The following is a 24,169-nucleotide window of genomic DNA, read 5'->3' on the forward strand; positions in this document are numbered from 1 at the left end:
TGAAACATTTCTGTTTTTTTTTCTTTTAATTCGGTGTTTGTAGCATCTGACAGCTGCAAGAAATTTGATGAGAGAAAAAAATCAAAGGCTTGAGTATCAAAATCTTTCCTTACAACCCGCTCTTATTTTGTAATCATGCTTGTTTAATAATCACAACTTGGAGCACATGGTCCATAGGAACAAATACTTGAGTATTTAGAAATCCATAGTGTGTACTTAAAGATATTTGTTTTATCAGGAACAACATAGAGTAGTTAAATAAGTATTTTGTAATTTGGACATAAGATGAGAAAAACTGCCTAACAGAGAAAACTTTACATGTATGCCGATAGCAATACTTGTGGACTAAGGATAACAGATGTTCAAATAGTATGAAATGCCTATTCATGAACTGTTTAGTGATATGAAAATTAAGCTTCATTTCAGCATGTTCATATTATTTTTCTCTTTGCTGTTTATTATTTATGTTCATGAACAGTGAACTTGCGATCCTGAAGCTGAGATTCATTTAAGAAAATGAGGTTCTGTTTGTGATATGAAAATGGCTCCATGGAGAAAGCATACATTTAGGTTAAGACATCCAACTGAGAAATGACAGAAATAGAAACTAGACCCATGTAACTTAAATGACTGGCCACAAAGCTTTTCATATGAATTCCAGATATCAAATAATAAATGGAATACTTGAATGTATCCATTAAATCTATTAGAGTAAATTTGTATAATGAATAGCTTCATAAAATTTAGAACTGCTAGCAGACAATTTTGCAAACAGGAAGGAAGCTGCATTCACCCCATAATTTGCTTGTAGAGAGCAATTTTAACCAGTCTTAAAATGGTGACTGAAATTCCATGAAAGGTGAAACTTTCCATCAAGCTCACAAAGTGTTTAGGTTTGCAATATACTTGGATTTTGCAAGTTAATCTTTTAATCAGACACATAACATAGGTTTTATGTGTTCTCCTGACAGACCAGCAGTACTCATGGTCGCCTTCTCAGCACTTCAATGAGGAAAGATACTCTCCTGCTCCGAGGAATATGAAAGGATTATCCGGTAGTCGCAATCAACCACAGTTATGTTCAGCTCATACTTGTGGCTTAGCATCCCCTGAAGATTGTGAACACACCCACGACCATATCCACCATGGGCAGGAGCCAAGGCAATCGTATCTTCTCAGCCCCACAGAGAGTTGCCCGATGGACCACCATCGTTGCTCACCACGCAGCTCCATTCATTCTGAATGCATGATGATGCCCATGGTAATGGGCGATCACATGTCAAGTAGCACTTTCCCCAGAATGCACTACAGCTCTCATTACGACTCCAGAGACGACTGCGCCATGTCTCACGGTAACCCTAAGATTAACCGTATTCCTGCAAATCTTTTGGACCAATTTGAGAAACAACTTCCTCTTCACCGGGATGGGTTTCACACTTTACAGTACCAGAGGACCTCAACAGCTGCGGAACAACGCAGTGAGAGCCCAGGAAGAATACGCCATCTCGTTCATTCAGTTCAGAAACTTTTTACTAAATCTCATTCTCTGGAAGGATCATCCAAGGGCAACGTTAATGGAACAAAGGGAGACAGTCGAGGGGACGACCATCATCATGGGCACCACTCCAAGCACAGCAAAAGGAGTAAAAGTAAGGAGCGAAAGCCAGAAACCAAGCATAAATCTGGAATGAGCAGCTGGTGGAGCTCTGATGATAATTTGGACAGCGATAGCACTTACCGAACCCCTAGTGTGGTAAATAGGCACCATGCAGATCATATATCCCATTGCTACCCTGAGACACTCCAGGGGCATTTTGGGGATCTCTCCTTGAAGACTTCCAAAAGTAACAATGACGTGAAATGTTCGGCTTGTGAAGGGCTAGCAATGACGCCTGATGGTAAATATATGAAAAGGAGTTCTTGGTCCACACTTACAGTAAGTCAGGCTAAAGAAGCTTATCGCAAATCATCACTGAACTTAGATAAGCCTCTGGTTCATCAGGAAATCAAACCTTCCTTGAGGCCATGCCATTACCTTCAGGTAAGAGGAAGATTTTGCTGATATTTGTAATGGTAAAAGCATCTGAGTTTATGCCATTAAGTAACTGTAAAAAATACAAGGGTAATCTGTGTATCTCTCCTAAAGGAATATCTGTATGGCTTACCTAATGCAGATACTTCACAAAAGTGATAAAAGTCTAGCTTTTGTCTTGGTTTATAGGGCATAGATTAAAAACTAAATAAAACTGAGGTGATATAAATTAGTTTAAGGTCAGTGGATGTGTTTTCATCTTTGGATTTTACTCTGAACATCTCGATAAAATCTATACATCAGACTAAAAAGGGGCAGTTCTCCCAGCAGTCTGGGAGCTACAAAAAGTGTGTCAAATACATCTGTAAATGAGTAACTTTTAAAATAGGCGCTGTGATTTTTTATGTGTGTTTGTGTGTTATTTTATTCCTTTTATCCAGGTTGTTCTAAGTAACAGGAGAGTAGATTTAGTGGTGTACTCCATTCTTTTGTCATGATGATGATGATGGTGATTAGTCACAAACATTGTCTTTGTGTCTCAAACACGCAAAATCATTAGGAATTGAACCTCTTGAGACCATCCTATAAGCTATCCTTGTTAAAAGTTATATGGGTACCTCAGGGAGATAAATATTTCAGGCCTGATACTCACACTGTTTTTGCTGGTGCTCTGCACACTTGTTTTCTTTAGCAGAAACCAAGAAGCCCCCACTTTCTCCTACATTTAAACTTTAATACCTGTTGCTTGCTGCCATTTATGACCCCAAAGTCATGCAAATGCAGCTTTTTATGATTCTGCACAATGATCTGGAGGTTAAAGTGATATGGGTTTAAAAGTTAGCTTCCAAAATGTATTTCTTTAGACATCTACATCATTTACATGGCCTAGGTCCAGCTCAGTCCCATGATAAGTGTCATTAGCACACCAGGGTCTACAGGGAACTTCAGTGGGAGTAGAGCAGAAAGGAGGGAGCTGCTGGGAGGATAACTTTTTCAGCTGGCTTTGCCATTGGAATATAACATAGTATACAAATATTCCCTCAGATATTTTTACCAAATACAGCCTGCAAAGCCCATGGCGTTCTGAGTATCCTCTCTTCTTTTTTTTCATTTTAAGGAACTTCTTTTCTCCAGAGCTTAACTGATTCTCACATTAATGTAGGCAAATCTCCACTCCAGATATAGGTACTTAGAGATTTTGAGCTCCTGTGGACTCTGTAGAAGCCAACAAATACAGACTGGCAACTGTTGTGCTCCTGTGCAGAGCTCTCTCCCTTCTGAGGAACAGGGGACCAATAGTAATGATTGACACTTGAGGAGCCAAATTTTTTTCAAATGCATATGGCGACATCCAGGATCAATTTTCCCTACAGAAACAGGGAAAGTTCCTCATTGAAGAGAAAGGAAAATAAAGAAGTTGCAGCCCTCCTAGCCTTACTGTGCAAACCGATTCCAATTTAGACTGACAGCTGTGGTGTTTTATCATATTCAAGCACAATCATCATGTATGTAAAACAGCCTGCACTTCTCCAAAAGTTTTTAACCTAACTCAATGAGCCAGAACTGGAAGCGTGTCCAGTGCAAAGACTTCCACTTGTGTTTGTGTTCTAAAACCACATGTACAGCTCCAACGTTACAGAGAAGTTTGGGTATGGCTAGCTTTTTCCTTACCATGACTTCTACAGCTCTGGTTCCTCTACATCTCTGCTGGGTTTTCTGCTTTCCTTCTCATTATGTTTCACTGATTTTTCTTCCCCCTCTTTACATCTCATTTTTCTTCACAGAAGCCACCAGCTTTTACTTTTTGTGGGCCTTCTCCTTACTCCCAACTTAGATCATCATCCTCAAGTCAATGTGAAAAGCAGAGTTCACAAACAAACTTGCTTATTACTAAGCTTTGGATCAAGCCCAGTGGCAAGCGAGGAAGCAGGAAAGCACATTTATTGCAGAGTCATAGTTTTATGCTTTTTGTGAATTTGGGATGACTACAGAAAGGAATTTCTATCCAGTAATTAGAATGGTTCATCCACTGGTAGGTTCATCCATCCAGCGTAAAATCTAGATGTGAATTTAAACTTTTGCTGCACCAGAGACTTTCTCTGTGATCTTTGTTTTTAAACCCCTTGAAAAATGGGATAGCCATTCCCTATTCACAGAGATCCTATAGGGGAAATTTTTCAAGACTTCAGTGCTCAGTTGCTACAAGAAAGAATCTATAGTTGTGTCCAAAGCAATAATCCCAGGAATTTTACAACAGGAATATTCTCATTACAAAATATTAAAATAAAATATATGTTCTGTAGAATCTGGATATGCCATTCAGAGCACAGATATCCTTCAGGTTGAGTGTCTGGCTTATTCACCAGCCCAAGGTCAGCAAACAAATTGAAGGGACCCCATTCTGTCAATATCATAACTAAATGCTTAGTTTTGAAACTTCTGCTTTAAGGGATGCTGTGGTGTCACACTGTAATCCTTAAAAACAGAGATATAAGTCCCATTATTAACTTTCTCTCTGACCCAGGAAATGTAATTTGTTAATCACTGCACAATTCAGTTGCTCTATCTGCAAAACTGATGAAAGATGTTTAACTTTTCTTACAGCAGTGTAAGAAGCATCACTAAATAATGATTGTATAAAAATAATGATTAGGTTCAGAAACAGAGAAAGGCAGAGAAACATGTCAGGTTCCCTAGACAGGAAAATTTACTGTCTTGCTCCAGAATATCTGGAAATGAGAATCTGAGGGATTATGAAACTGATTATGCAGCAGCAGATTTCCCTGAGGTGCACAAGTGAACAGATTAGCAAAAAACACCAGGCCTTTCACAGGATCTCTGTGTTTATAGCATCACAACACATGACATTAAAAGACGTTTCTCGTGAGTGATGTCAGCTATATATTTTAAAATTCTTTTCAAAGTAAAGTGGTGTAATTATAGTCCTTCAGCAGTCTTCTATATGAACACATAAACATAACCCAGAATAATAAAAATTAGTTGTCTATGTTTATATATTATTAATATACATTTATAATATATACATATGGCTTTTCCTCTGCTACCTAGTTATTTGAGGATTTGCTGTACCCAACTCACTTTTGTATCTAGTGGACCCCTTCTTGTTATTTTTTCTTTTGACAACTGTATAAAATATTGCTACTTCTGTTTTCCACTGAAAAGTTTTGGTATACAGAATCCCAAACTGGAGACCATGGCAGGGTCTATGCTTGAGATCGTGTTTTCTGTGTTGTGTTTCTGGGCTTCCATTTTGTCTTCCACACTAATTACGGAACTGTTTTTTCCTTAAAACTGAAACTCTGAAGAGTGAACAAAGAAAACTTCTTCCTAAGAAGTGAGCTTCTACCAAATTCACAGATGCCTGAAAAAAAGGAAATGAGGAAAGACATTTGGAAGGCATCTGGACATTATATGCTTAAGTCATGACCCAGGGCTGAAAGCAAGTATTTATTTAACCTGGTAGATCTCCAGGCTTAGCTTCTGGCTCCTCTCCTAGGGCTTCACATCGCCTGCTCCTCCGCAGGGCGTCCTTGCAGCTGGGCGATCCCGTTGCACAGGGACTGTGCTGCTGGCAGTCAGGGGTGATTCAGTCAACATGCCATGTCTCAGCATGGGTGGTCATCTGGTCCTAAAGTGGACAGTTTCAGAGAACTAAAGTAGCAGAAATAAAGCTGTATAAAATAGTGATTATTTTTCTCATCTAAAGATGATCAGATTCATACCACTACTGCTGCAGTGGAGGTGGTGAGAACGTGCAGAGAGAAGGGAGAGAGGAGGAATGGGACGCCCATTTTGGGCTCCAGCTCATTGGTAGATCAGCTATGATGGGAGCCAGATGGTCAGCGAGCACCACAGGAGCAAAGAGAACCCGTTTCTAACCGTGCACTAACAGCATTTATGAGATTCTTGTGAATTATTAGCAGCAGCTTTAATGTATGGGCCTTTCATTTCTGTTTTGAATGCAGACAAACTGAGCTACAAATGCAGTTCTGGGCACCAAACACTTCTGTCGTCTCACTCAGGAGGCAGAACAGCCCAGATATAATAGATCACACATGCAGTAAAGTGCACTTTTGTATAGTTATAGCTATAGCAGCTCCTACTGTTTTACACATAATTTTAATTTTCATACTAATTATGTTAAGAAAAAGGTAAATCAGTTGTGAGATATATCTCCATCAGCTGGTTTGGCTAATTACATTCAACACATATACAGTGCAATGACTGATTCATTTCACTCTGATACGTGTACTAGCAAGGAGCAAAGATTTTCAACAGAAAAAATGGATATGAACTAGATAGCTGTACTAAAATGATGAATACAAAAATGTTGTTTACAGTTTCCAGGACTGAAATACCTGTGAATGCTAGTTAAATAAAAGTAATTCGTACAAAAAAGCCAAAAGACACGCAAGAGCATAGCACTCACCCTCACTGGAGTTCTGGAGCACAGTGCTACGTGTCACTGATTAATATTCCTCCCTCAGCCATTCAACAGCCTGTGAAGCAGCAAGCACCCAAGGTAAACACACCACAAGGTACAGTGAATGAGTCAGCATGAAAAAAGAAAATAGCATATTGTTCTAAAAATGGCTTCAGCCCACTCCTGTCTTCCTAGTGCATTTAAGTACTAGCGTCATCCATTACAGCAGTGGCACTGCTAAGCATGTAGGTAATAATGTCAGCTGTGTACTCTACAGAATGAAAGAAAAGCACAAGAGTTGGTCTCTTAAAAAGGGAAAAGAAAAAAAGCAGCAGCTTCAACAAGGCTCTTAGCTGGTTTAAGTTTTGCCTACATGCAGAAAAGCTTTGAGGATAAGCTAATGGATAAATAGGCATTAAGCCTTCAGTTACATTTTTCCAGGAACTCTTCTGGGGACAGGACAGATTCCCACAAACAAGACCATTGCCCTCGAGAGGTATTGCTACTGCTTTGCACTCTCCCTCTGGTTTGCAAGGATGGATGGATTTGAACTCAATCCATCTTTCTCAGCACTTTGTCTTTATGAAACCAGATTGTATCTGTTTGCTTGACATAAAACCCATATATGAACTACAGAAACTGCATCCAATACTCTGCCAACTGATGCACACCGTGGAGCTAGCCAGAGCTAGCAGAGTTTTGATGCTAGCATCCAAATCACTTTCACCCACGCTGCCTTCACAATGATTTACAACCAGCCACCACTCCAGAATTAACTGGGTTGTTTCCACAGCAGAAAAAGCTAGTATAGCTAGTAGGGTAGCAGGGTAGTCTGCATCCTAAATCAGCATGGACATGTGCTGTACCATTTTCATTTCTACAGCCCATGGCAGTTCCACAAAGGGTGTCTCAGCCCTGTGCCCTCCCGGTCAGGAGCAGAGATGTGTAAGAGAGGCCTATGATGCCCAGACAATAAGGGAAATGATGGAACAGTTAATGCTCCACAGCCCGTTCACAGTGTTGATGTCAGCCTGTAACACTGGGTGCAGTACCTGGGGCCACTCTGTGGAGTTAAATCCCAGGTCAATAAGAGTGGCGTCCTCTCATACAGAGCAGCAAGGTTGACCTCTCGTACTTGTTCCTCATAATGCTCTCTCTACCTATCATCTCTCTGAAGTATTGCACTTATGATCTTAAGACCACTAAATAAAAAGGATTTAATAAAGCTGACACTTCCATGTATTTACAGAATTCTGATGGTTTAGTATGTCACAAAAAAAACACAAAATACTTCTTAAATGCCCCTTTCAAGGGAAAAAGAAAAAACAAAAACAAAAAACAAGATCACATTCAATCAATCATGGTGTAAAGCTCTGACCAAACAGCTGTATCAGATCACCAGTGTCTTGAATTACTGTGTTAATCAGTGATACAACAGCGTACTGCTCCCATGCCTGTGTACTAGGACACTCATATTGGCTGAAATGAATTGCTGAAGCATTTTCCAAACAAGAGTAGAAAGATTTCAGAGTTAATATTTTCTTAAAGCTGCCAAAGCAAGTCCCTATTACTGTAGAAATGTCAAAGCTAGGAGCAAAAAAGGGAGGCTATGATTCCATTGCCCTTTAATCAGGGGGAATTGTCCTCCTTTATAACATGAGTGTACAGTGTGTTGCCAAATCATTTTTCAACGTTCACCTCACCAAAGCTGAAGGCTGACCTTTGCAGTTGTTACCCAAAGGTGTTGCTGGGTCTGAGGAAGTTTTCAGCGAGGAGTAACTTATTATTTAACACACTCAGGCCAGTTGTGTCTGTCAAACGAGACTGCCAGGACCTCACACTCGGGGCTATAATGACCACATGCTCTCCTATTCCACAGGCTTGCTGCCTTGGGCAGACCCAGCTCCTCTCCTGAGCAGTCTGTACCATTTATCCTGCAAGCAGGTGACTGTAAAAAATGGCAAAGCATTAGTAAACGTTGCTTTGATATTTTTTTTTTCCAACTGGTTTTGGCCATCCTACAGTGCTGTGCTTAAACATTGTTTTTTAAAGTGGAATTGCACATGTGTTTAAATGGCTGAATGTCTATATGGATAGGATCCTTGGTACTCTGTAGGGGAACTGATATTTTTGAAAGTGTGCGGATAGTCAAGCACAAAACTTACTCATTTCACTCTGCAAGCTAAATATAATAATTGTAGTCATCTGGAGTTAGCTGTTCAAAACTGTCAACCACTAGTTAAAATGAGAAAAATAGATGAGCAGCAAATATATCTATTTTATACAGCCCCTAAAATTATTTCTGTTTTAAAGACATGCACTGGGTTTTTTTCAGTAGTAGTCCTTAAAAAAAGTGATATCATTTCCTGCTTAGATTAAATAAGACACTGCTTGCTGCAGAACTTGTTTTGGGTCAGCCCTGGGTGTGCTACCTTTTAGGTTCTTCTTCCCTGTCTAGCCTTATAGTAGCTCTACAGCTTTGGGGTCTTTGCTACACCTGCAGTCTCCATGGTTGTGGAGGCGCTGTGCATTGTAAGTATGTTGGGAGCAGCTCCCCTTTTCCTTTAAGGGCATTTTTGTCTCTTAGTCTATACTTCTGTGACCATGAATGGTCTGTGGAGTCTTAGCCCACTCACACAGGTTATGATAAGGTGACAACTCTGAATTTCCCTTGATGTCTGCAGTGGTGAAAGCAAAGATGTTTGCAGGGGGACCTACAGGTGATTTTGGCTGCCATGTTGAAAGTCTGGGCTGAAGAGGCTGATGATGCTTTATTTTCCTATTTCCAAAAGTGGCTGGAAAAGGACAGAGCAGTAAGGCACTGCAATGCCTGCACTGCACTGCACGGGACCCCAGCTGCCTGCAGGAGCATTGGAGGTCACACAGCAAGGCCACAGGGGTGCAGGTGACCCCCTGTGGGCTGGGGCACATGCCCCACACTCAGGGAGTCTTCTCTTCCTCAATTTCATCAGTCAAAAAACAGGCTGGTTTTATGCACTGTGCTGTGCAGATAGCTGGGCTCCATCCACCCCGCAAATGTGGTTCAGGCAATTCAGTCTACCTCTCCCAAAAACATCTGCCAGGAAAGCTTGTCTTTAGCTTCAGTTGCTGATATTGTGGTCCCCTGGGCCTCGTCTGCTGCCCTGTCAGTCAGGCAGCCCAGCTGGCAGGAATATTCCTGGCTCCCCTTCACCTCTAGTGAGTGACAAGCTGCAATCCAGTTTAGGTCTTCAGCCTTTTGATGCTTGGTTTAAGCAGAATTTGCATTTTAATTAAATTAATTCAATTTATAGAGAAACTTGTAAAGGAAAATGCTGCTGTGAGCTGGCCCAAAAAAGGTAAAGAGATAGAAAAACAAACTCTGCATGCATGACTGTGGCAAATTAATTGGCAGAAATGTTGCATTTTGTGGTAAGCATGAGAAGTTCCAAGTTTTAGTCTTTGATGCTTCACTACCTAATGCTACATCTATGCTTTCAAACAACATAGTGTCAGGAAATGTTCCTTGACACTGGATCCTGATACTCTGTACTGTTGGGTGGCTGAGCCTCTCGGACCTTGTCTTTGTCCAAGCCAGCCAGTATTTCCCTGAACATTTCCTGGGTACAGTTCAGGACTTAGCACAGGCCATGGATCATTTCTGGTAGCCACTCTGGTTTGGAGGCAAAGATTGCTCAACAGCAGGGATGGGGAGTGCTGCAGGCCAGCTGACCTCCATGCAAGAGAGTGGGTCTTTGTTTACTACTGCATCCCAGCCCCAGGGTAATCACCATAACATTTGCATCCCTGTCTCTCACTAACACTGATGATTGTGCAGCAGCACAGTAAGTTGGAGCAACTCACCAGTTCAGCTGAAAACTTATCTTTACTTGCCTTTATTAGTGTTGCTAGGGCACTTTTCCAGGTAGCACTCTAAGTCCCTTTACCATTACTGGTATGACTACATGGCTAAATATTGCTTATGAAAAACCTGCCTAGCTTAAGTTGATGGTAGTATAATTTTAAAACTGCTTAAACTGACCATGAAGCAGCATCCTGCATCACTTGCCAAAGGAAATATGCAGCCAACTGGAACCCAGGTTGGTTGACTCCCTACAGTTTTCTTGTCTTAGATTGAGAGGCTATATATGACTAGGTTCTCATCTGAGTACAGGTCAAGCCCTCACTTCTGTCCAAGTTCATTGCAGCGATGAGAATGACACAGACAGAGGTGCACAGACACAGAGTTAGCAGTGAGAGCAGAGCCAGGCAGAGCTGAGCTGAGCTGAACTGAGCCTTCTTTAATTAACAGTTCTCAATTTATAGGTTTACAGATACAGGACTGGAACAAGAGGGTAGACAGGATGTTTTTTCAAAAATTGTTATTTCAAACACAACACGCTCATCTTGTGACCGTTTTCAGTCACTCATTCACACGCCCAGGCTCAACATTCACGCATCATACGTATGGGGGCAGTTTTCTGGCCCAAGTTATCATTCTCACTGGCCTGGGTTATCACTCCTTACACCCATAAAAAACATACTTCTGTATAACCGGTCCGAGGCCCTTTGCATTTTGACTAATTGCTGTGATTTAATCATGTTAGTATTATTTCTTCTTTGACCATCCGAATGGTCATGTTAGTATTGATATTCCTTTATCATCCAAGTGGCTGGAACCGCACATCTTGCTGTTCCTACAGTTCATCTCATATCAAAGTTCTAACACAAGATCTCAGTGAGCTCCAGGCTCAGCAGGCAAAAATCACTTGTAGTGTGGACAAGCCCACTAATGTCATCTGCCTGCACCTTGCTCCTCCGTGTCGAAACAGCACTGAGTCCAGAGGGACCCAGCAACATACAGCAGAGGATTTGCAGGTGGCTGAACTGTGGTCTTTGCCAGCAGTATCAGCACAGAGGGTCATGAGGTGAGCATTTGGCGCACATTCATCAAAACAGTATAAACAAAGCCACAAAGTCCTCACAAAACTATTTGCAGTATTTAACCATTCGTGATTGTTGCTGGAGACAATAATCTGCTTTCATCTACTTGCAGCTTTGCACAAAGGCTGTTTTTCTGAGGTTCCTCGAAGAAGGCATGATTTAAGAGAAAATCTCTGTCAGTTGGTGTCCTTTTTTTTTTGGAGGGGAGGGGTGTCATCTTCTTGACCAGTCTGAGAAAGCATAAAATTGTAAAAATTTCATATCTTCTTCATAGTGTTGCATATCTTGTCCTTCTTCATATCATCTATAGTCTAATTTCATGCACAGACAGCTTCTACTTCTAGTAAAATGTGAAATTTACATTACTGAGATAAGATTTAGGTCATAATGAATATTTCAGTGCGTTTTACATCTGCATGCTAATTAAATTTCACAGGACTGCTATGAGGTAGGTAATCCTCATTTTAACCTTTGAGAATGAGAAATATGAAGAAGTGATAGTCAGCTCCCTGAGCTGAAGCCAAATATTTAGAAGTGTTTCATTTTAGAGAGTAAAGTGATATGCCAGATTTTAAGCCGATCAGCAGTTTAGTGGTGGAACACCTTTAAAGTTCTGGGAGCTGGAAGCAAATGCCACAGAAGTGGGTGGAACAAAGGAGCAGATCAGTTTCGAAACGCCAGTGGCTGTTACCAGTTTGACTTCTTTAGCTAATTCCTAAACTGAAATTTAAAAAACTTGAAATAGCAGTGGTCAAAGTCCAGAGTAATTGATATTTCATTGGTTCTTCCAGTTTTGACACTAGAATTTCTTAGATGCAAGGTTGGATATTCACACTACTAGCACTAGTTCTGAATGGGGGCCTAGATTACCCATCTCTGATTAGATATAAAGAAAACTGTGGTCAAACATTGGAACAGGTCGCCTAGAAAGATTGTGGAGTCTCCATCTTTGGAAACATTCAAAACCCAGCTGGACACAGCTGGGCAACCTGCTGTACCTGACCATGCTTTGAGGAGGAGGCTGGATTAGAGACCTCCAGAGTCCCTTTCAACCTCAGTGATTCCCTGATTCCTAGTTTGTTCTGGAGGTTTGATGAATTCACCCCTCTTTTCCATGACAATATGCTGTTGCTTACACTCAGAATCTCTGTAATCTGAGAATCAGGGGACAGACTCACTGCCAAAGCCCAGTCAAGGGTCTGAAAACCTTGTCCTTCCGACAGGTCTGATCTGAGCACAACCAACACACCCAACAGGGAGGACTTCTAACAAAACACATGGATAGTGACTTCTATTCTAAAACATGGAAATTTGTTTTCATAGCAATGAAGTTTCTAGAATACCCACTGCAAAGATGTGAGTTCAGTTTCTTCCTTTGGCTGCACAAAGTCTAACCCCCATCTTCTCAGTTCCCCAAATTGCATTCTGAGCAGCAGGCTCTAAGGCAGTTTGGAGCAAAGACATTTCTTTTTTTGTTACAGTGCTCCACAAGTTTTATCCAACACCCTTTCACGTAAAATTCATGTGGGTGTTTGGCCCAGGGACAATAACTAAGCTCCTTCATTCCATGTTAAGTGCCTGGATCAGGAGGCTGCAACACACCCTTTCACAAAATCACAGAATGTTTGGTATTGGAAGGGACCTCGAAAGATCATCTAGTCCAATCCCCCTGCTGGGGCAGGAACACCTAGATGAGGTTACCCAGGAAGGTGTCCAGGTGGGTTTTGAATGTCTCCAGAGAAGGAGACTCCACAACCCCCCTGGGCAGCCTGTTCCAGTGTCTGTCACCTTCACTGTGAAGAAGTTTCTTCTCAAATTTAAGTGGAACCTCTTGTGTTCCAGTTTGCACCCATTACTCCTTGTCCTACCGTTGGTTGTCACTGAGAAGAGCCTGGGTCCATCCTCATGGCATTCACCCTTTATATATCTGTAAACATTAAAGAGGTCGCCTCTCAGTCTCCCCTTCTCCAAACTAAAGAGACCCAGCTCCCTCAGCCTTTCCTTTCTTGTACATGAAGTCCTTCTCTTCTAACCAGCCCTTGCCAGGCAATCTGTGAGTGATCCATGAAAATGCTGTGAGTTACAAGAAGAAGAGAAGAGCATGCCAGTTTATTTATCACCTCTAAGTTCTTTCCTTCCTAAGCACTCCCACCATTACTTACTAGAAGTTGAGCAGTGACATCTCCCACTTCCACAGCCATTTCTTCATGGAAAAAAAGAATAAGACTGCTCAGTTCCTCAAAACCAAATCTAAATTTATTCTTGAGAAGATTATTTTAGACTGTTAACGGGAAATGACAGAAGGGCCTTTCTGCTGCCTATGATCAGGTACAATAAACCCAAGAAAGGAGAAGTGTTTGAGGTTTTCTGCATGCTTTGCATTTTGTTTGCTAACTAAAGGGACCTTTTGGTTCCTTTCAGATGATACTCTGAAAGAGCTGACTCCCCTAAATACCTTTTGTGGGTAATTTAGGGTCCTACCTAAGGTCCTGGAGTTCATTCTCAGGATCAGTTGCATAAAATGTAGTAAGTTTTAGGTACCAGGTGCTTTAATAAAATGGGGCCTAGGTGATTAATGTAAGATACCATACTGAATCAGTGGCAGAACAATTAAATGGTCCCAAATTTCCTGAACGTGGCTGTGCTCCTCACAGCAACAGTGCATGAAATTTATGAAAGAGATTCATCATTTTCTGTAGTAGTTATAACCAAATCAGCAATCAGTGACAAAATGAAATGAAAAGATCCAGACCTTGTCAGCTCGTTGTTCTTACAAAAGGAAATTCATATGGTAATGTGCCGTCTAACTCCTCTGTGGATAGAAACCGCATATACAACGGTTCATATTAACATCAAGAACAGGAGGAAGGCCTTTTTAGACTTTATAAATATCAGCACTCATCACTATATGCAAGTAGATAATTAGGGTAATTATTCCCAATTAGCAGCTGCAAGCCCTGCAGATGGGAATTTCAGGGACTGGTAACTATTGTAAGAAAGCACTTTGCCAAGCTGCAAAACCCTTTTCATGTTTTAGAAAATATACATTTCATGACCCTCATGCATGCTGTTGAATATTTTTGTTAACATTTCAAAATAAAAATCTTTCCTGCAGTAGTATAATATTTCTGCTTTTTTTTTTAAGCCATGTTGGGGTCTGAGATGGCCTGGATTTGGAAAGATTTTTCCAAGTATTTAATCTGTCAGTTAAAATGAATGATGAACCAGGTCAAACTGGGACTCAATTTTTCTTTTATTCTCAGTCCATGAGGAGAAAAAAAAGGTCAAGGGCCCTTTCATTGGCTCTTGAGGACAGCAGAAGGACTCCAGCTGTTTTCACGCTCTGCATGAAACCTTCTGAGAGAGCACAGTGTCACACTTGCTTGCCAGGCTCCGGAAGCATTTTCCCTGTGATCATTTTATTCTGTGCCTTTGAATGGCTCAAGGGTAAAAAATACACATATTTTAATTGCAAATAACGTTTTTCAATCATAAAGGCTTCTGTAATAGTCAACAAGTTACTTTGATTTGAAAGGGATTCTTGGTGCATTTGTGTGTACCGTGAGTACATCACAGCACAAATGGAGCAGTGCTTCTTCAGTTTGTAGCTTTCATGTAAATTCATATAACTTATTAATTCAGAAAGTGAAATAAAAGTAATCAACAAAAATAGTAACATGTAAGTGTAAGATTTGTCCTCGGGAAGCTCCTTATCACAGTGAAGAAACTTAATTTTTAGATACTTTAATGTAAAAAAATCAGTCACTCCTATCTTTTACAGAGAGATTTCAACTTCAATCAACAAATAAGCCTGTGTTTACTTATTTAAATAGAGTCCTTATCTAGGTATTTGAACATTGAATTTCAGGCAAAAGAAAGTTGAAAAACTAATCATTTTTTGCATTCAAGTAAGTAAAAGGTTATTGATCAATGTCTTTTTAAACTTTCTATTTAATTATCTTCAAGCTAAAATGAAGGAAAAAAATTCAATCCAAAATAATTTTTCTATTAAAAAGTTATGAGGGTTTTATTTTTAAAAAAAAAAAAAAAAGTGTAGTAAGACTGAACATAGGAATTCACTTTTAGTACAAAAAATTGAACAGATGAACTTACAGTGGGCCCGTGTAGATACCACTGAATGCTTTTTCAGCCTTCGGATTTTGTTGTTAGCTACACTGACATACAAATAATAAAGAAGATTTTAAAGTGAGTGTATATTTCTATTATATTAATTGATTTTTCTTAATATAGTTTGCCAATTCAGATTTTTACAGTTAATAGTCCTGCCAGCTGTATTTAATATATATATAAAAATAGAAAAGCTGAAGAAAATATATTTAGTTTGTATATTTTAGGAGTCTGGCTATTATAACTGTCACGACATGTAAATACCTTTTAGGTGTCCTAGAATCTTGAAAATCCTTCCTCCGACATTAATCTCATACCTACTAGGTCTTAGAAATGAAATGAGCATGATATATCACATTTACAGGCTTCAAGCTTGGGAAGATTTTTCATGCTCCCTTTCCAGTCACCATCCAAAGCTGAAAAATATGAAAAGTTTATTTCTTTGCATGATCTAATCCGTATTTCATTTAGATTCATGCTCTGTCCTATTATTTGTATAAGAATATATCTCATAATTTTTTTCCTCTTAATATTTGTCTCTAACTTTTTTCTGATCTGTATGATGTTTCATCTCTTCTTATCTGACTTCATGCTCAGTCTCTCTTTTTTCTCTCCTGAGCTTATTTCTTTATTTTAATATCTTTTTCTTTACTTGTTCACCCTCTTTTAAAACTCCATTTCCTCCTTAATTGCTTTTTGGGACTCAAAGTCTGTTCACCTAGTGTGTGGCTAGTTCATGTATCTGGAAAGTCTGAGGGAGCTGGGTATCTTTAGTTTAGAGAAGAGGAGACTGAGGGATGACCTTATTAATGTTTATAAATATATAAAGGGTGAGTGCCATGAGGATGGAGCCAGGCTCTTCTCGGTGGCAAACAATGATAGGACAAGGGGTAATAGGATCAAGCTGGAACACAAGAGGTTCCGCTTAAATTTGAGAAAAAACTTCTTCTCAGTAAGGGTGACAGAGCACTGGAACAGGCTGCCCAGGGGGGTTGTGGAGTCTCCTTCTCTGGAGACATTCAAAACCTGCCTGGACATGTTCCTGTGCGACCTCACCTAGGTGTCCCTGCTCCAGCAGGGGATTGGACTAGATGATCTTTTGAGGTCCCTTCCAATCCTAAACATACTGTGTGATACTGTGAAAGGGCAGTAAGGATGACAGGCAGACCGTGGGAGTTATTTAAATCTGATCTCCAAGACTTCTGAAACCAGTGGGAGCATTTGCTTCAGCTCCACAGTGAACTCCGTCTGTAGAAGGTCTCAAATACATTCTATTTGAAAGTCTTTATTAGACATCCTGCTTTGCAGAAACCCCTTAATATAAGCTTATATGGAAGCTCAGATTTATTTTACGTTGGTAAACAATGCCATTATACTGTTTAATATATAGGAAGTCATTCTGTTGATAAAGGATTTGATGTTGCCAAGTGCATCAGCCCTGGTCCACTGATGTATGCTGTCACATCCTTCTTTTTAACCATGAGTCATTACAATGGATTTCAGAGAACTGCTTATACCCTTCAAGTTAAGCAAATGTTTAAGTGTGTTTCTGGATTAGGACCAGAGGACTCAGCACCTTGGAAGATTAAACAAAAGGCAAAGAATTAGCAAGACTGGCAGAGACATGTTTACTGAGGTTATCCATAAGTCTTAAAGAAGCTGGTTTCACTTTGGATTGGGAAATCTGCTCCTGCTCAATTCTCTGCTAATTTGTGGTGCAAAGAGAGATCCACCTGCCAGCTGTGGGTTATCCGACTACCAGTCTCACTAACTGAAGAACCACCTCAGCTGCATGAAAGCAGCCTCAGCCAAACATATAAGTAATTAATTGGATATGTTCCTCATATGTTACAGCCTGTATGAACCAGTTTGCAGTTTCTAAATATGACAAAAGACAAATTGCAACTTTTTTTTTCTCACTGAAGTTTGCCCTAAATCAGAATTCTATCCATTTATGCCAAAACCACAGCTGAGTTTAACTTAAATACTTCATTCACCTTCCTGAAAAGTAGCCAAAGCTACATATGAGGAGAGCTGGTAAAAAACTGAAGTGCTCAGCTTTCAATTAGTTTTAGGTCTGAGACTCCTGATCAACTTACTGTTTATCAGCTGAAAAATCTGTGTGCAAACTTTTAAGAGGTTAAGCTAAGCTATTTCTTGCAATTTAGAGCATGTCTACAAATAGGTATTGCAGCTCAGCCTACCACCCATGACCTGAGTGTTCCTTAGGTTACAACATCTATAAACTTAAGATTTCCAATCCTAAAGTTGGCATTATTTTGCCATATCATTTGGGGAGCTTAGAAATTTCTTTCTAAGTGATCTGTTTCTGAAGAATAAAAAAATTTATGACATGTCATTGTAAAATGAAAAATTGAAGGAAGTATTTAAGCATATGAAAACCATAATGAACATTTCGCGTGTGTGTTTTATGGTCTCCATTAGGTACCTCAGGACGAATGGGGAGGATACCCAGCTGGTGGGAAAGATGAAGAGATCCCCTGTAGAAGAATGAGAAGTGGGAGCTATATTAAGGCCATGGGAGATGAAGAAAGTGGAGACTCTGATACAAGCCCCAAGACATCACCAAAATTAACAGTTCGACCAGAGTCGTTATTAAAATCCATTGGACAAAGACCACTGGGAGATCATCAAAAGTAGGTTTCACTATACCGTGTTACACATCTTTCTGAAAGTTGCTGTGACTTTGGTAATTTTTCCTTGTGTCTTACTGGTAGTAGTCAGTATCTATGAGAAAATATGATACTATAGTTAAAAAGCTAACTTTTTTTGTCTTACAGTTTCTTGTGATTATTGGATTAAAAACTGTCATCTTCCCCCATTCATACCACAAACATGCTACTTCAGGAAGACTGTATGTTTACTGAAGGAAATATATCCATGTTTTTATCAAAAGTTTAAAATTCTGAATATTTCTCTCCAGAGGGGCTACTGTATAAGTCTTTGTTATTCCATTGTTTTCTCTGAAATAGAAAATATACTATTCTATACTAGGTATAATAACAAATATATAGTTCTGTCATATATTTGGCATCTTTTACTTTTTGTTGGTAAAATGGTTTTGTATCGGCTACCACTGTATCATACTAATTTAAACACATTGCTGGGTGTTTCGTTTGTTTTTCATACATACTACCTACAATATGGCCTATTAAATAACTAAGGCAATTTTTTAAACTATAGGAAAATATGTAGTTATATATGTTTTCTAATAGATCATTATTTTTCTCTCTGTTTTATCCCTTCAATATATCATTTTATTATTAAACGGTGAGTATAATTCTGAAGAAAGTTTCTTTCAAAGCGATAGCCTGATTTCAAATCTGCAGCTTCTATTAATCTGACTGGGTGTTAGAAAATTGATTTTTTTTGCCTGGGAGATGTACATAAAATGAAGAAATTAAGAATGAAACCTTTGATCAAAGGTTGTTTATTGTTCTGTAGGTAAAACCATGCATAGTGTACCATAGTGACTCACCTTTTCATAAAATAAAACAAAACAAAAACCTTAGGCAAAAATCCTTTTGGCTTAATTAAATTGAATTATTTAGCTTGCAGTCTTGAAGAAAACCATCAACTTTCACTATTACTGGAAAGAATGGTTTATAACTATGTGGTTTCATACAGCTTAATTACACATCTCTGTAGGGTCAATTCAGATGCACAAACAATGACGTCTGTACCATGAATTGCTGTTCTGAGATACAACAAAACAAGACTGGCAGGTCTCCACTCTCTATTGGCAACTAAAATGCAGGCAGGATATCTTATGGCATCTCAAAAGGTGCCAGGGACCTGTTTTCAGGCAACCGAGCCTGAATCTGAGTCTGAAGGATTTGCTAGAATATTAGTTCCAATGATGAAAACATGGCCTATAGCTTAAGTATTGCTGGCAGACCTGTACCTGGCTGAATTCCAAAGATTAAAAAATTAGCTCTTAATGACAAGAATTGAAAGCAACATTTGAATTTTTGATATCATTGTATCTGGGCTGAATTTGGGGTTTGAGGCATCAGCTGGTTCAGTCCAAATTTGTGAAAAGCCCTGGGAAATAAAAAGATGGTTAATTTTCATCTTGTGAGTACGTGTCAGTGGGAGTAGAGGTCTTTCAGGATGAAGAGCCTTTAATTTTTCAGCCATGGTAGAGATATGTTGTGAATTCTTGTGTACTGGATTTTCTCATAAATGGTTCCAAAAGCTGTGAGTCCAGTAAAATGGCAATTATCCTCATGGGACAATAAGCACTAAGGGAGGGTGATCGGATGTCTTTGGCTTGCTAAGAGGGACCCTTCTGAAGGCAACAGGGAAAGAGGAGATAGTTGACTTTCTCAAACTTACACACATTGACCAGCTGTCTTACTGCTGGTAAATTAAACATTTCCAGAAAACGGACCTGAGTACAGAAACCTGACCATGTACATTGAGAAGGTTTTGTAGTGGCCCCTGGCAGACGTTGCCTGGGTCTATTAGCACTGTCCCAGCCACTGCCAGGCCACATGCTGGGCATTGCTGTAGGCCAGGGATCATCCCCAGAAAGCAGTTTGGATGCAGCCATCCTGCTTTGGAGGGTGTGTTGTATCCATTCTAGTACCACAAACTGTAATCTTTTTGCACAGACAGTTCTAACTTTCCAAGTACTGAGATCAAATGAAATATGTTCTGTTCTTTGGTTTCGGCTATGGGTGGGCCTCTCACAAGTGAACGTAGATAACAGCACAAATTTTCCATTGAGTGGCAGCTCTCAGTGCCTGCCCTAGACTCCCACAGTTTGTAAACAGATCCAAACAGCATCTAGACATACCTATTCAAAGAATAAGTTTCAAGAGAAAAACAAAAACAAAACAAAACAAAAACAGAAAAACCCTACCTTTCTGATCTGTTAAATCCTGAAGATAGGTGGTTATTAGGAGATCAATACCAAATGTTGTGTCTTCTGTCAGTTTTCCTGGTATTGCAAATACACCACTCAAAATATAACTGATTAAAACACAAGTGTGATGCTGATGCGATATACTGGGGTTGACAGCTGTACCTGTTCATGGTCCCAAAGGATTTATTGGCATAGTTACTGCTAACTGCAGTTCGAAAGGAAGGAAGTTTTTGTAATACTGTGAAATATTATTAGGGGATCTGTTAAGAATTTGTTGCAAACACTGCGCTAGGAATAATTGAGCAGCCAGGCTGTTGCTGACAGATATCTTTTAAATCCTTGGTTTTGCCTTAAACTGAGGGGTAGCACCATGAATCTGCCAGCCTAGCATACACGTTTTCTTCCAACGAACTTCAGGAAGAAATGCGGCAGCTATTCTGGTTCTTATATGTCTTTCTTGTGAAAAATCTTCAAATTTCAGCAGTCCTAAAGCAGACGGAAAATTTTTCATGAGAATACAAAGTGCTCATCCTAAACTGGGATTTTCACCACAAACCATCTCCTCCCAATACCTCTCTGCCTGGCTGTCACTGTGATTACCTTTTATGTCTGGCAAATTTCTGTGAGGGTGTAGCAGGCAATGATGGTTATGGAGCCTTCCTTCCTCCTCCGGCATGGTTCAGTAATCCCCATTGCATGCCAAGTTCCCCTTGTACCGCTGGTTACGCTGCTGAGCCAGAAGCCAAGGTTTTGAACATTGCTCCTGCATATATAGCAGGACTCGATAGCAGTTCTGGCATGTATTATGAGAAATTACATAATTTAAGATGTCAGCTGCATTAGCTGGCTTTTTAGCTTGTTTACCAGGATGGAGGGAGAAAATGCACAGAAAGAAAATGGGGCTTATGCTTTCTTAGTCCTCTGCTTGGGTGACATGATAGCTTGGAACTGGAGTCTAACAGAGCACCAGTAGACCTGTAATAAAAACTGAATATTGATAGTTTCAGTGGTAAGAAAACATGATTGTCTGCAAAATGTATTTAGGTGGGTTTCGTAAGAATAGATCCTGAACAGGATAAAATGAAAATTAGAAAAACATTCACTTAAGCTGCAACAGACCTTTGACATATGTGCATGTTTCTCTTCTGAGTTTTATCAGGTATCAGGCATTTTGCAAGGATTTTTTTCCCATTTAAATTGTGTTTCTACTTTGACAAAAGTATGCCCCTATTTGGTTAGTTTGTGTTGCTCAACGGCTCAGAAAATTGAATGTTAAAAATTCATAAACAATAAAAATGCGTATTTGTACCTGAATAAAAAAATGTATTTGACAACATACAAATAGGTAAATGTAACTGAGTTAAGAGAAACATTCAAATTCTGAAATAATTTCTTTTAAGTCACTCTTGGACAGGAATATAGTTTACATCCAGTGGGAATAAAAAAGCAGAGCAGGGTCTGCCACTGCTGTTTAATGCAGATGACAGAAGCAGGGCATGTGCTCAACCTCTGCCATCTGATCACCGCCTCTGTCAAAGTGCTGGCACAGTCAGTGTGGTCCCCAGGCCGTTTTCAGCCGTGGCCACCTGGCTCTCTTCTCCATAGTGCCCAGGCGTATCTGAGGGACTAACCCTGTTGGATGCAGCCACCTTGTCTAGAGGATAAGAAAGTTCAACTGTACAGGCCAGTTGGCCAAAGGGTCAGATAATGGACCTAGCTTATTTCTGAGTATAGCTATAGCCCAAGTCACTCAGATTTTGCTGGCTTTTTCAATAATTAAATGTGCCCAAATATCTAAATTACTCACTGAAAATACATGCATTTCAGTTTGTTCTTTGTGAATGCTGTTTCAAAAGACTAAGTAGTATGTTGCACTAGTTAGTCCTACAACATTAAGTCAAAGGCCAGTGTAATTTATTATTATTATTAAATTGCATTTGAGTGAAACATAATGCAATAAGGCTTGCCATAGTGGAGACAGGACACGTACTTGAATCTGCTTCCTTTCCAACTTTTTGCTTTCTTGGAACAATGCCAGCAATCCCATTTATTGAGGAAATTATCTTGACTCCCAGCAGTCTCAGCAGAAAAAAATATTAAAGTTCTTAAATTATTTTTTTATTTTGCATTATGATTAGGCATACAAAGTGGGTTTTGTATGTCAGTTTTGGTATCCCATTACCAAATTTAGGTCTTCTGGAGGTGAAATGCAAGCCTGTTCAGTTCAGTCCATTGTTTTCTGCCGTTCTGGGATGCTACTGGGGACAGAGTTAAACTATGTTGGAAGGCAGTTTGCAGAAGGTGGCTTGTAGAAGGTAGATAGCGTGATGCTGGGTATTTTCATTCATAGTAAAGGTCAAGAAAGCTGAAGAGTTTACAGAATTGGTAGCTGAAACAAAGATGTCTGTCCTCAATAAGTTTTGTGCAATCCTGTAAGAAAGACTGACCCACATTATTTGTAAGGATATCCTTCCAACCTAGTAAATGTCATTTCTCTCTATTTGTGACGAAAACAAGCAAAACTGAGAGATGGAAGCATCACAGACACCAGGATTCAGAAGGGAAAGCTGAAAAGAAAACAAGAATTTGGGACTATGTGATGGAAAAACAATTCCATTACTGAAGATAGTGTTCCGGTTATTCGATGCTTCTCATTTTCAAGAAAAGAGTACTTAATATACCAATTATATAAATGAACAGGATAGCGCTGTAGAAATAGAAAGTTCCATTTTCAGTATCTCCTTTTTGAAGTGTTGTGAAAAATTCTGGAAACTGTCTAACCATTCAGTCAAAGTTAACTCACTCTTTTTGAAGGTCATACTGGTATCACTCACGCAAATGAATAGTCGTGCTGTGCTGAAGTTTTCCATTATGTCCTGAAGTGACTCATGGGAAAACTAGATGCTGCAAACATGACAATGAAATAGGTTAAGCTACATTAAAACAAAATCAGTGACAGCAATTTGTACTTTTGTTTTGCAAACTTCTAACGGCGGACTTTACTATTGCAGCTTGTAGTCCAGACACCTTAAGCTGGTGGGTGAGCAGACAGGTAGTACAGAAATGTACTATTTCAATGAGGAAGGAAATCTGCCATAGCACAAAGTGTGGACTACCACAGTACAGTACCAGTGGTACTGTGATTTGTCTTGGCTGTATTCTCCATTTAACCCTTTGCCAGGTTTTGACCCCTGTATGGATGTGTCTCAAAGTCTGAGTCACAGTCAGAAAAAAAGCAGCTGTGCCTCTCAGGTGTTTAACACCTTTGCATTGGGTGTTCTTAAAGTCCATAACACACTTGAAGAGCGCAATGCATGTCCATATTTCAGCCATTGTTCTTCACAGTCTGGTATCTCAATGCCAAACCCACTTTGTTCAGTAGTTTAAGCTAATATGCCTAAGACAGACCTGAAATAGTTGGCATGTCTTCTGAGCTCATGGTACACCAGGTCAATATAGTAACATGAATATAAAATGACCTTTCACTGCCCTTCCCCTTTTCAGAGGGAAAAATTGCATCTCTCTGTGGCCATACTAATTTATGCTGACCTAAAGAATATCTGAACTATGACCCAAGGCATGTCCACATGTTCTATTCTGAAGACTCTATTACAGCAACAAAAAGTTGCCAAAGCACACAGCAAGGGGGTTAAACAGCAACGAGAAGATCTGACAGCACTGAACTGCCAGAGTCCTTGGCTCTTGAGAAATCAGGCTCCTCTATGACATGTGAGAAATCTCCATTAAAAAA

General features: G+C 39.7%; 1 protein-coding gene across 20 annotated transcripts in view; it reads left to right on the forward strand.

The window, feature by feature from the left end:
- Positions 1 to 24,169, forward strand: part of DLGAP2 (DLG associated protein 2) — a 468,772-nt gene that overhangs the window by 378,344 nt on the left and 66,259 nt on the right. For all 20 annotated transcript variants that reach the window (XM_065056017.1, XM_065056019.1, XM_065056022.1 and 17 more), the window contains 2 exons: positions 972 to 2,041; positions 17,973 to 18,184. In XM_065056017.1, coding sequence (XP_064912089.1) covers positions 972 to 2,041; positions 17,973 to 18,184 — 1,282 coding nt within the window. The remainder of the gene's footprint in view (positions 1 to 971; positions 2,042 to 17,972; positions 18,185 to 24,169) is intronic.

The sequence above is a fragment of the Columba livia genome, chromosome 3, assembly GCF_036013475.1.
Source record: "Columba livia isolate bColLiv1 breed racing homer chromosome 3, bColLiv1.pat.W.v2, whole genome shotgun sequence".
Classification (NCBI taxonomy): domain Eukaryota; kingdom Metazoa; phylum Chordata; class Aves; order Columbiformes; family Columbidae; genus Columba; species Columba livia.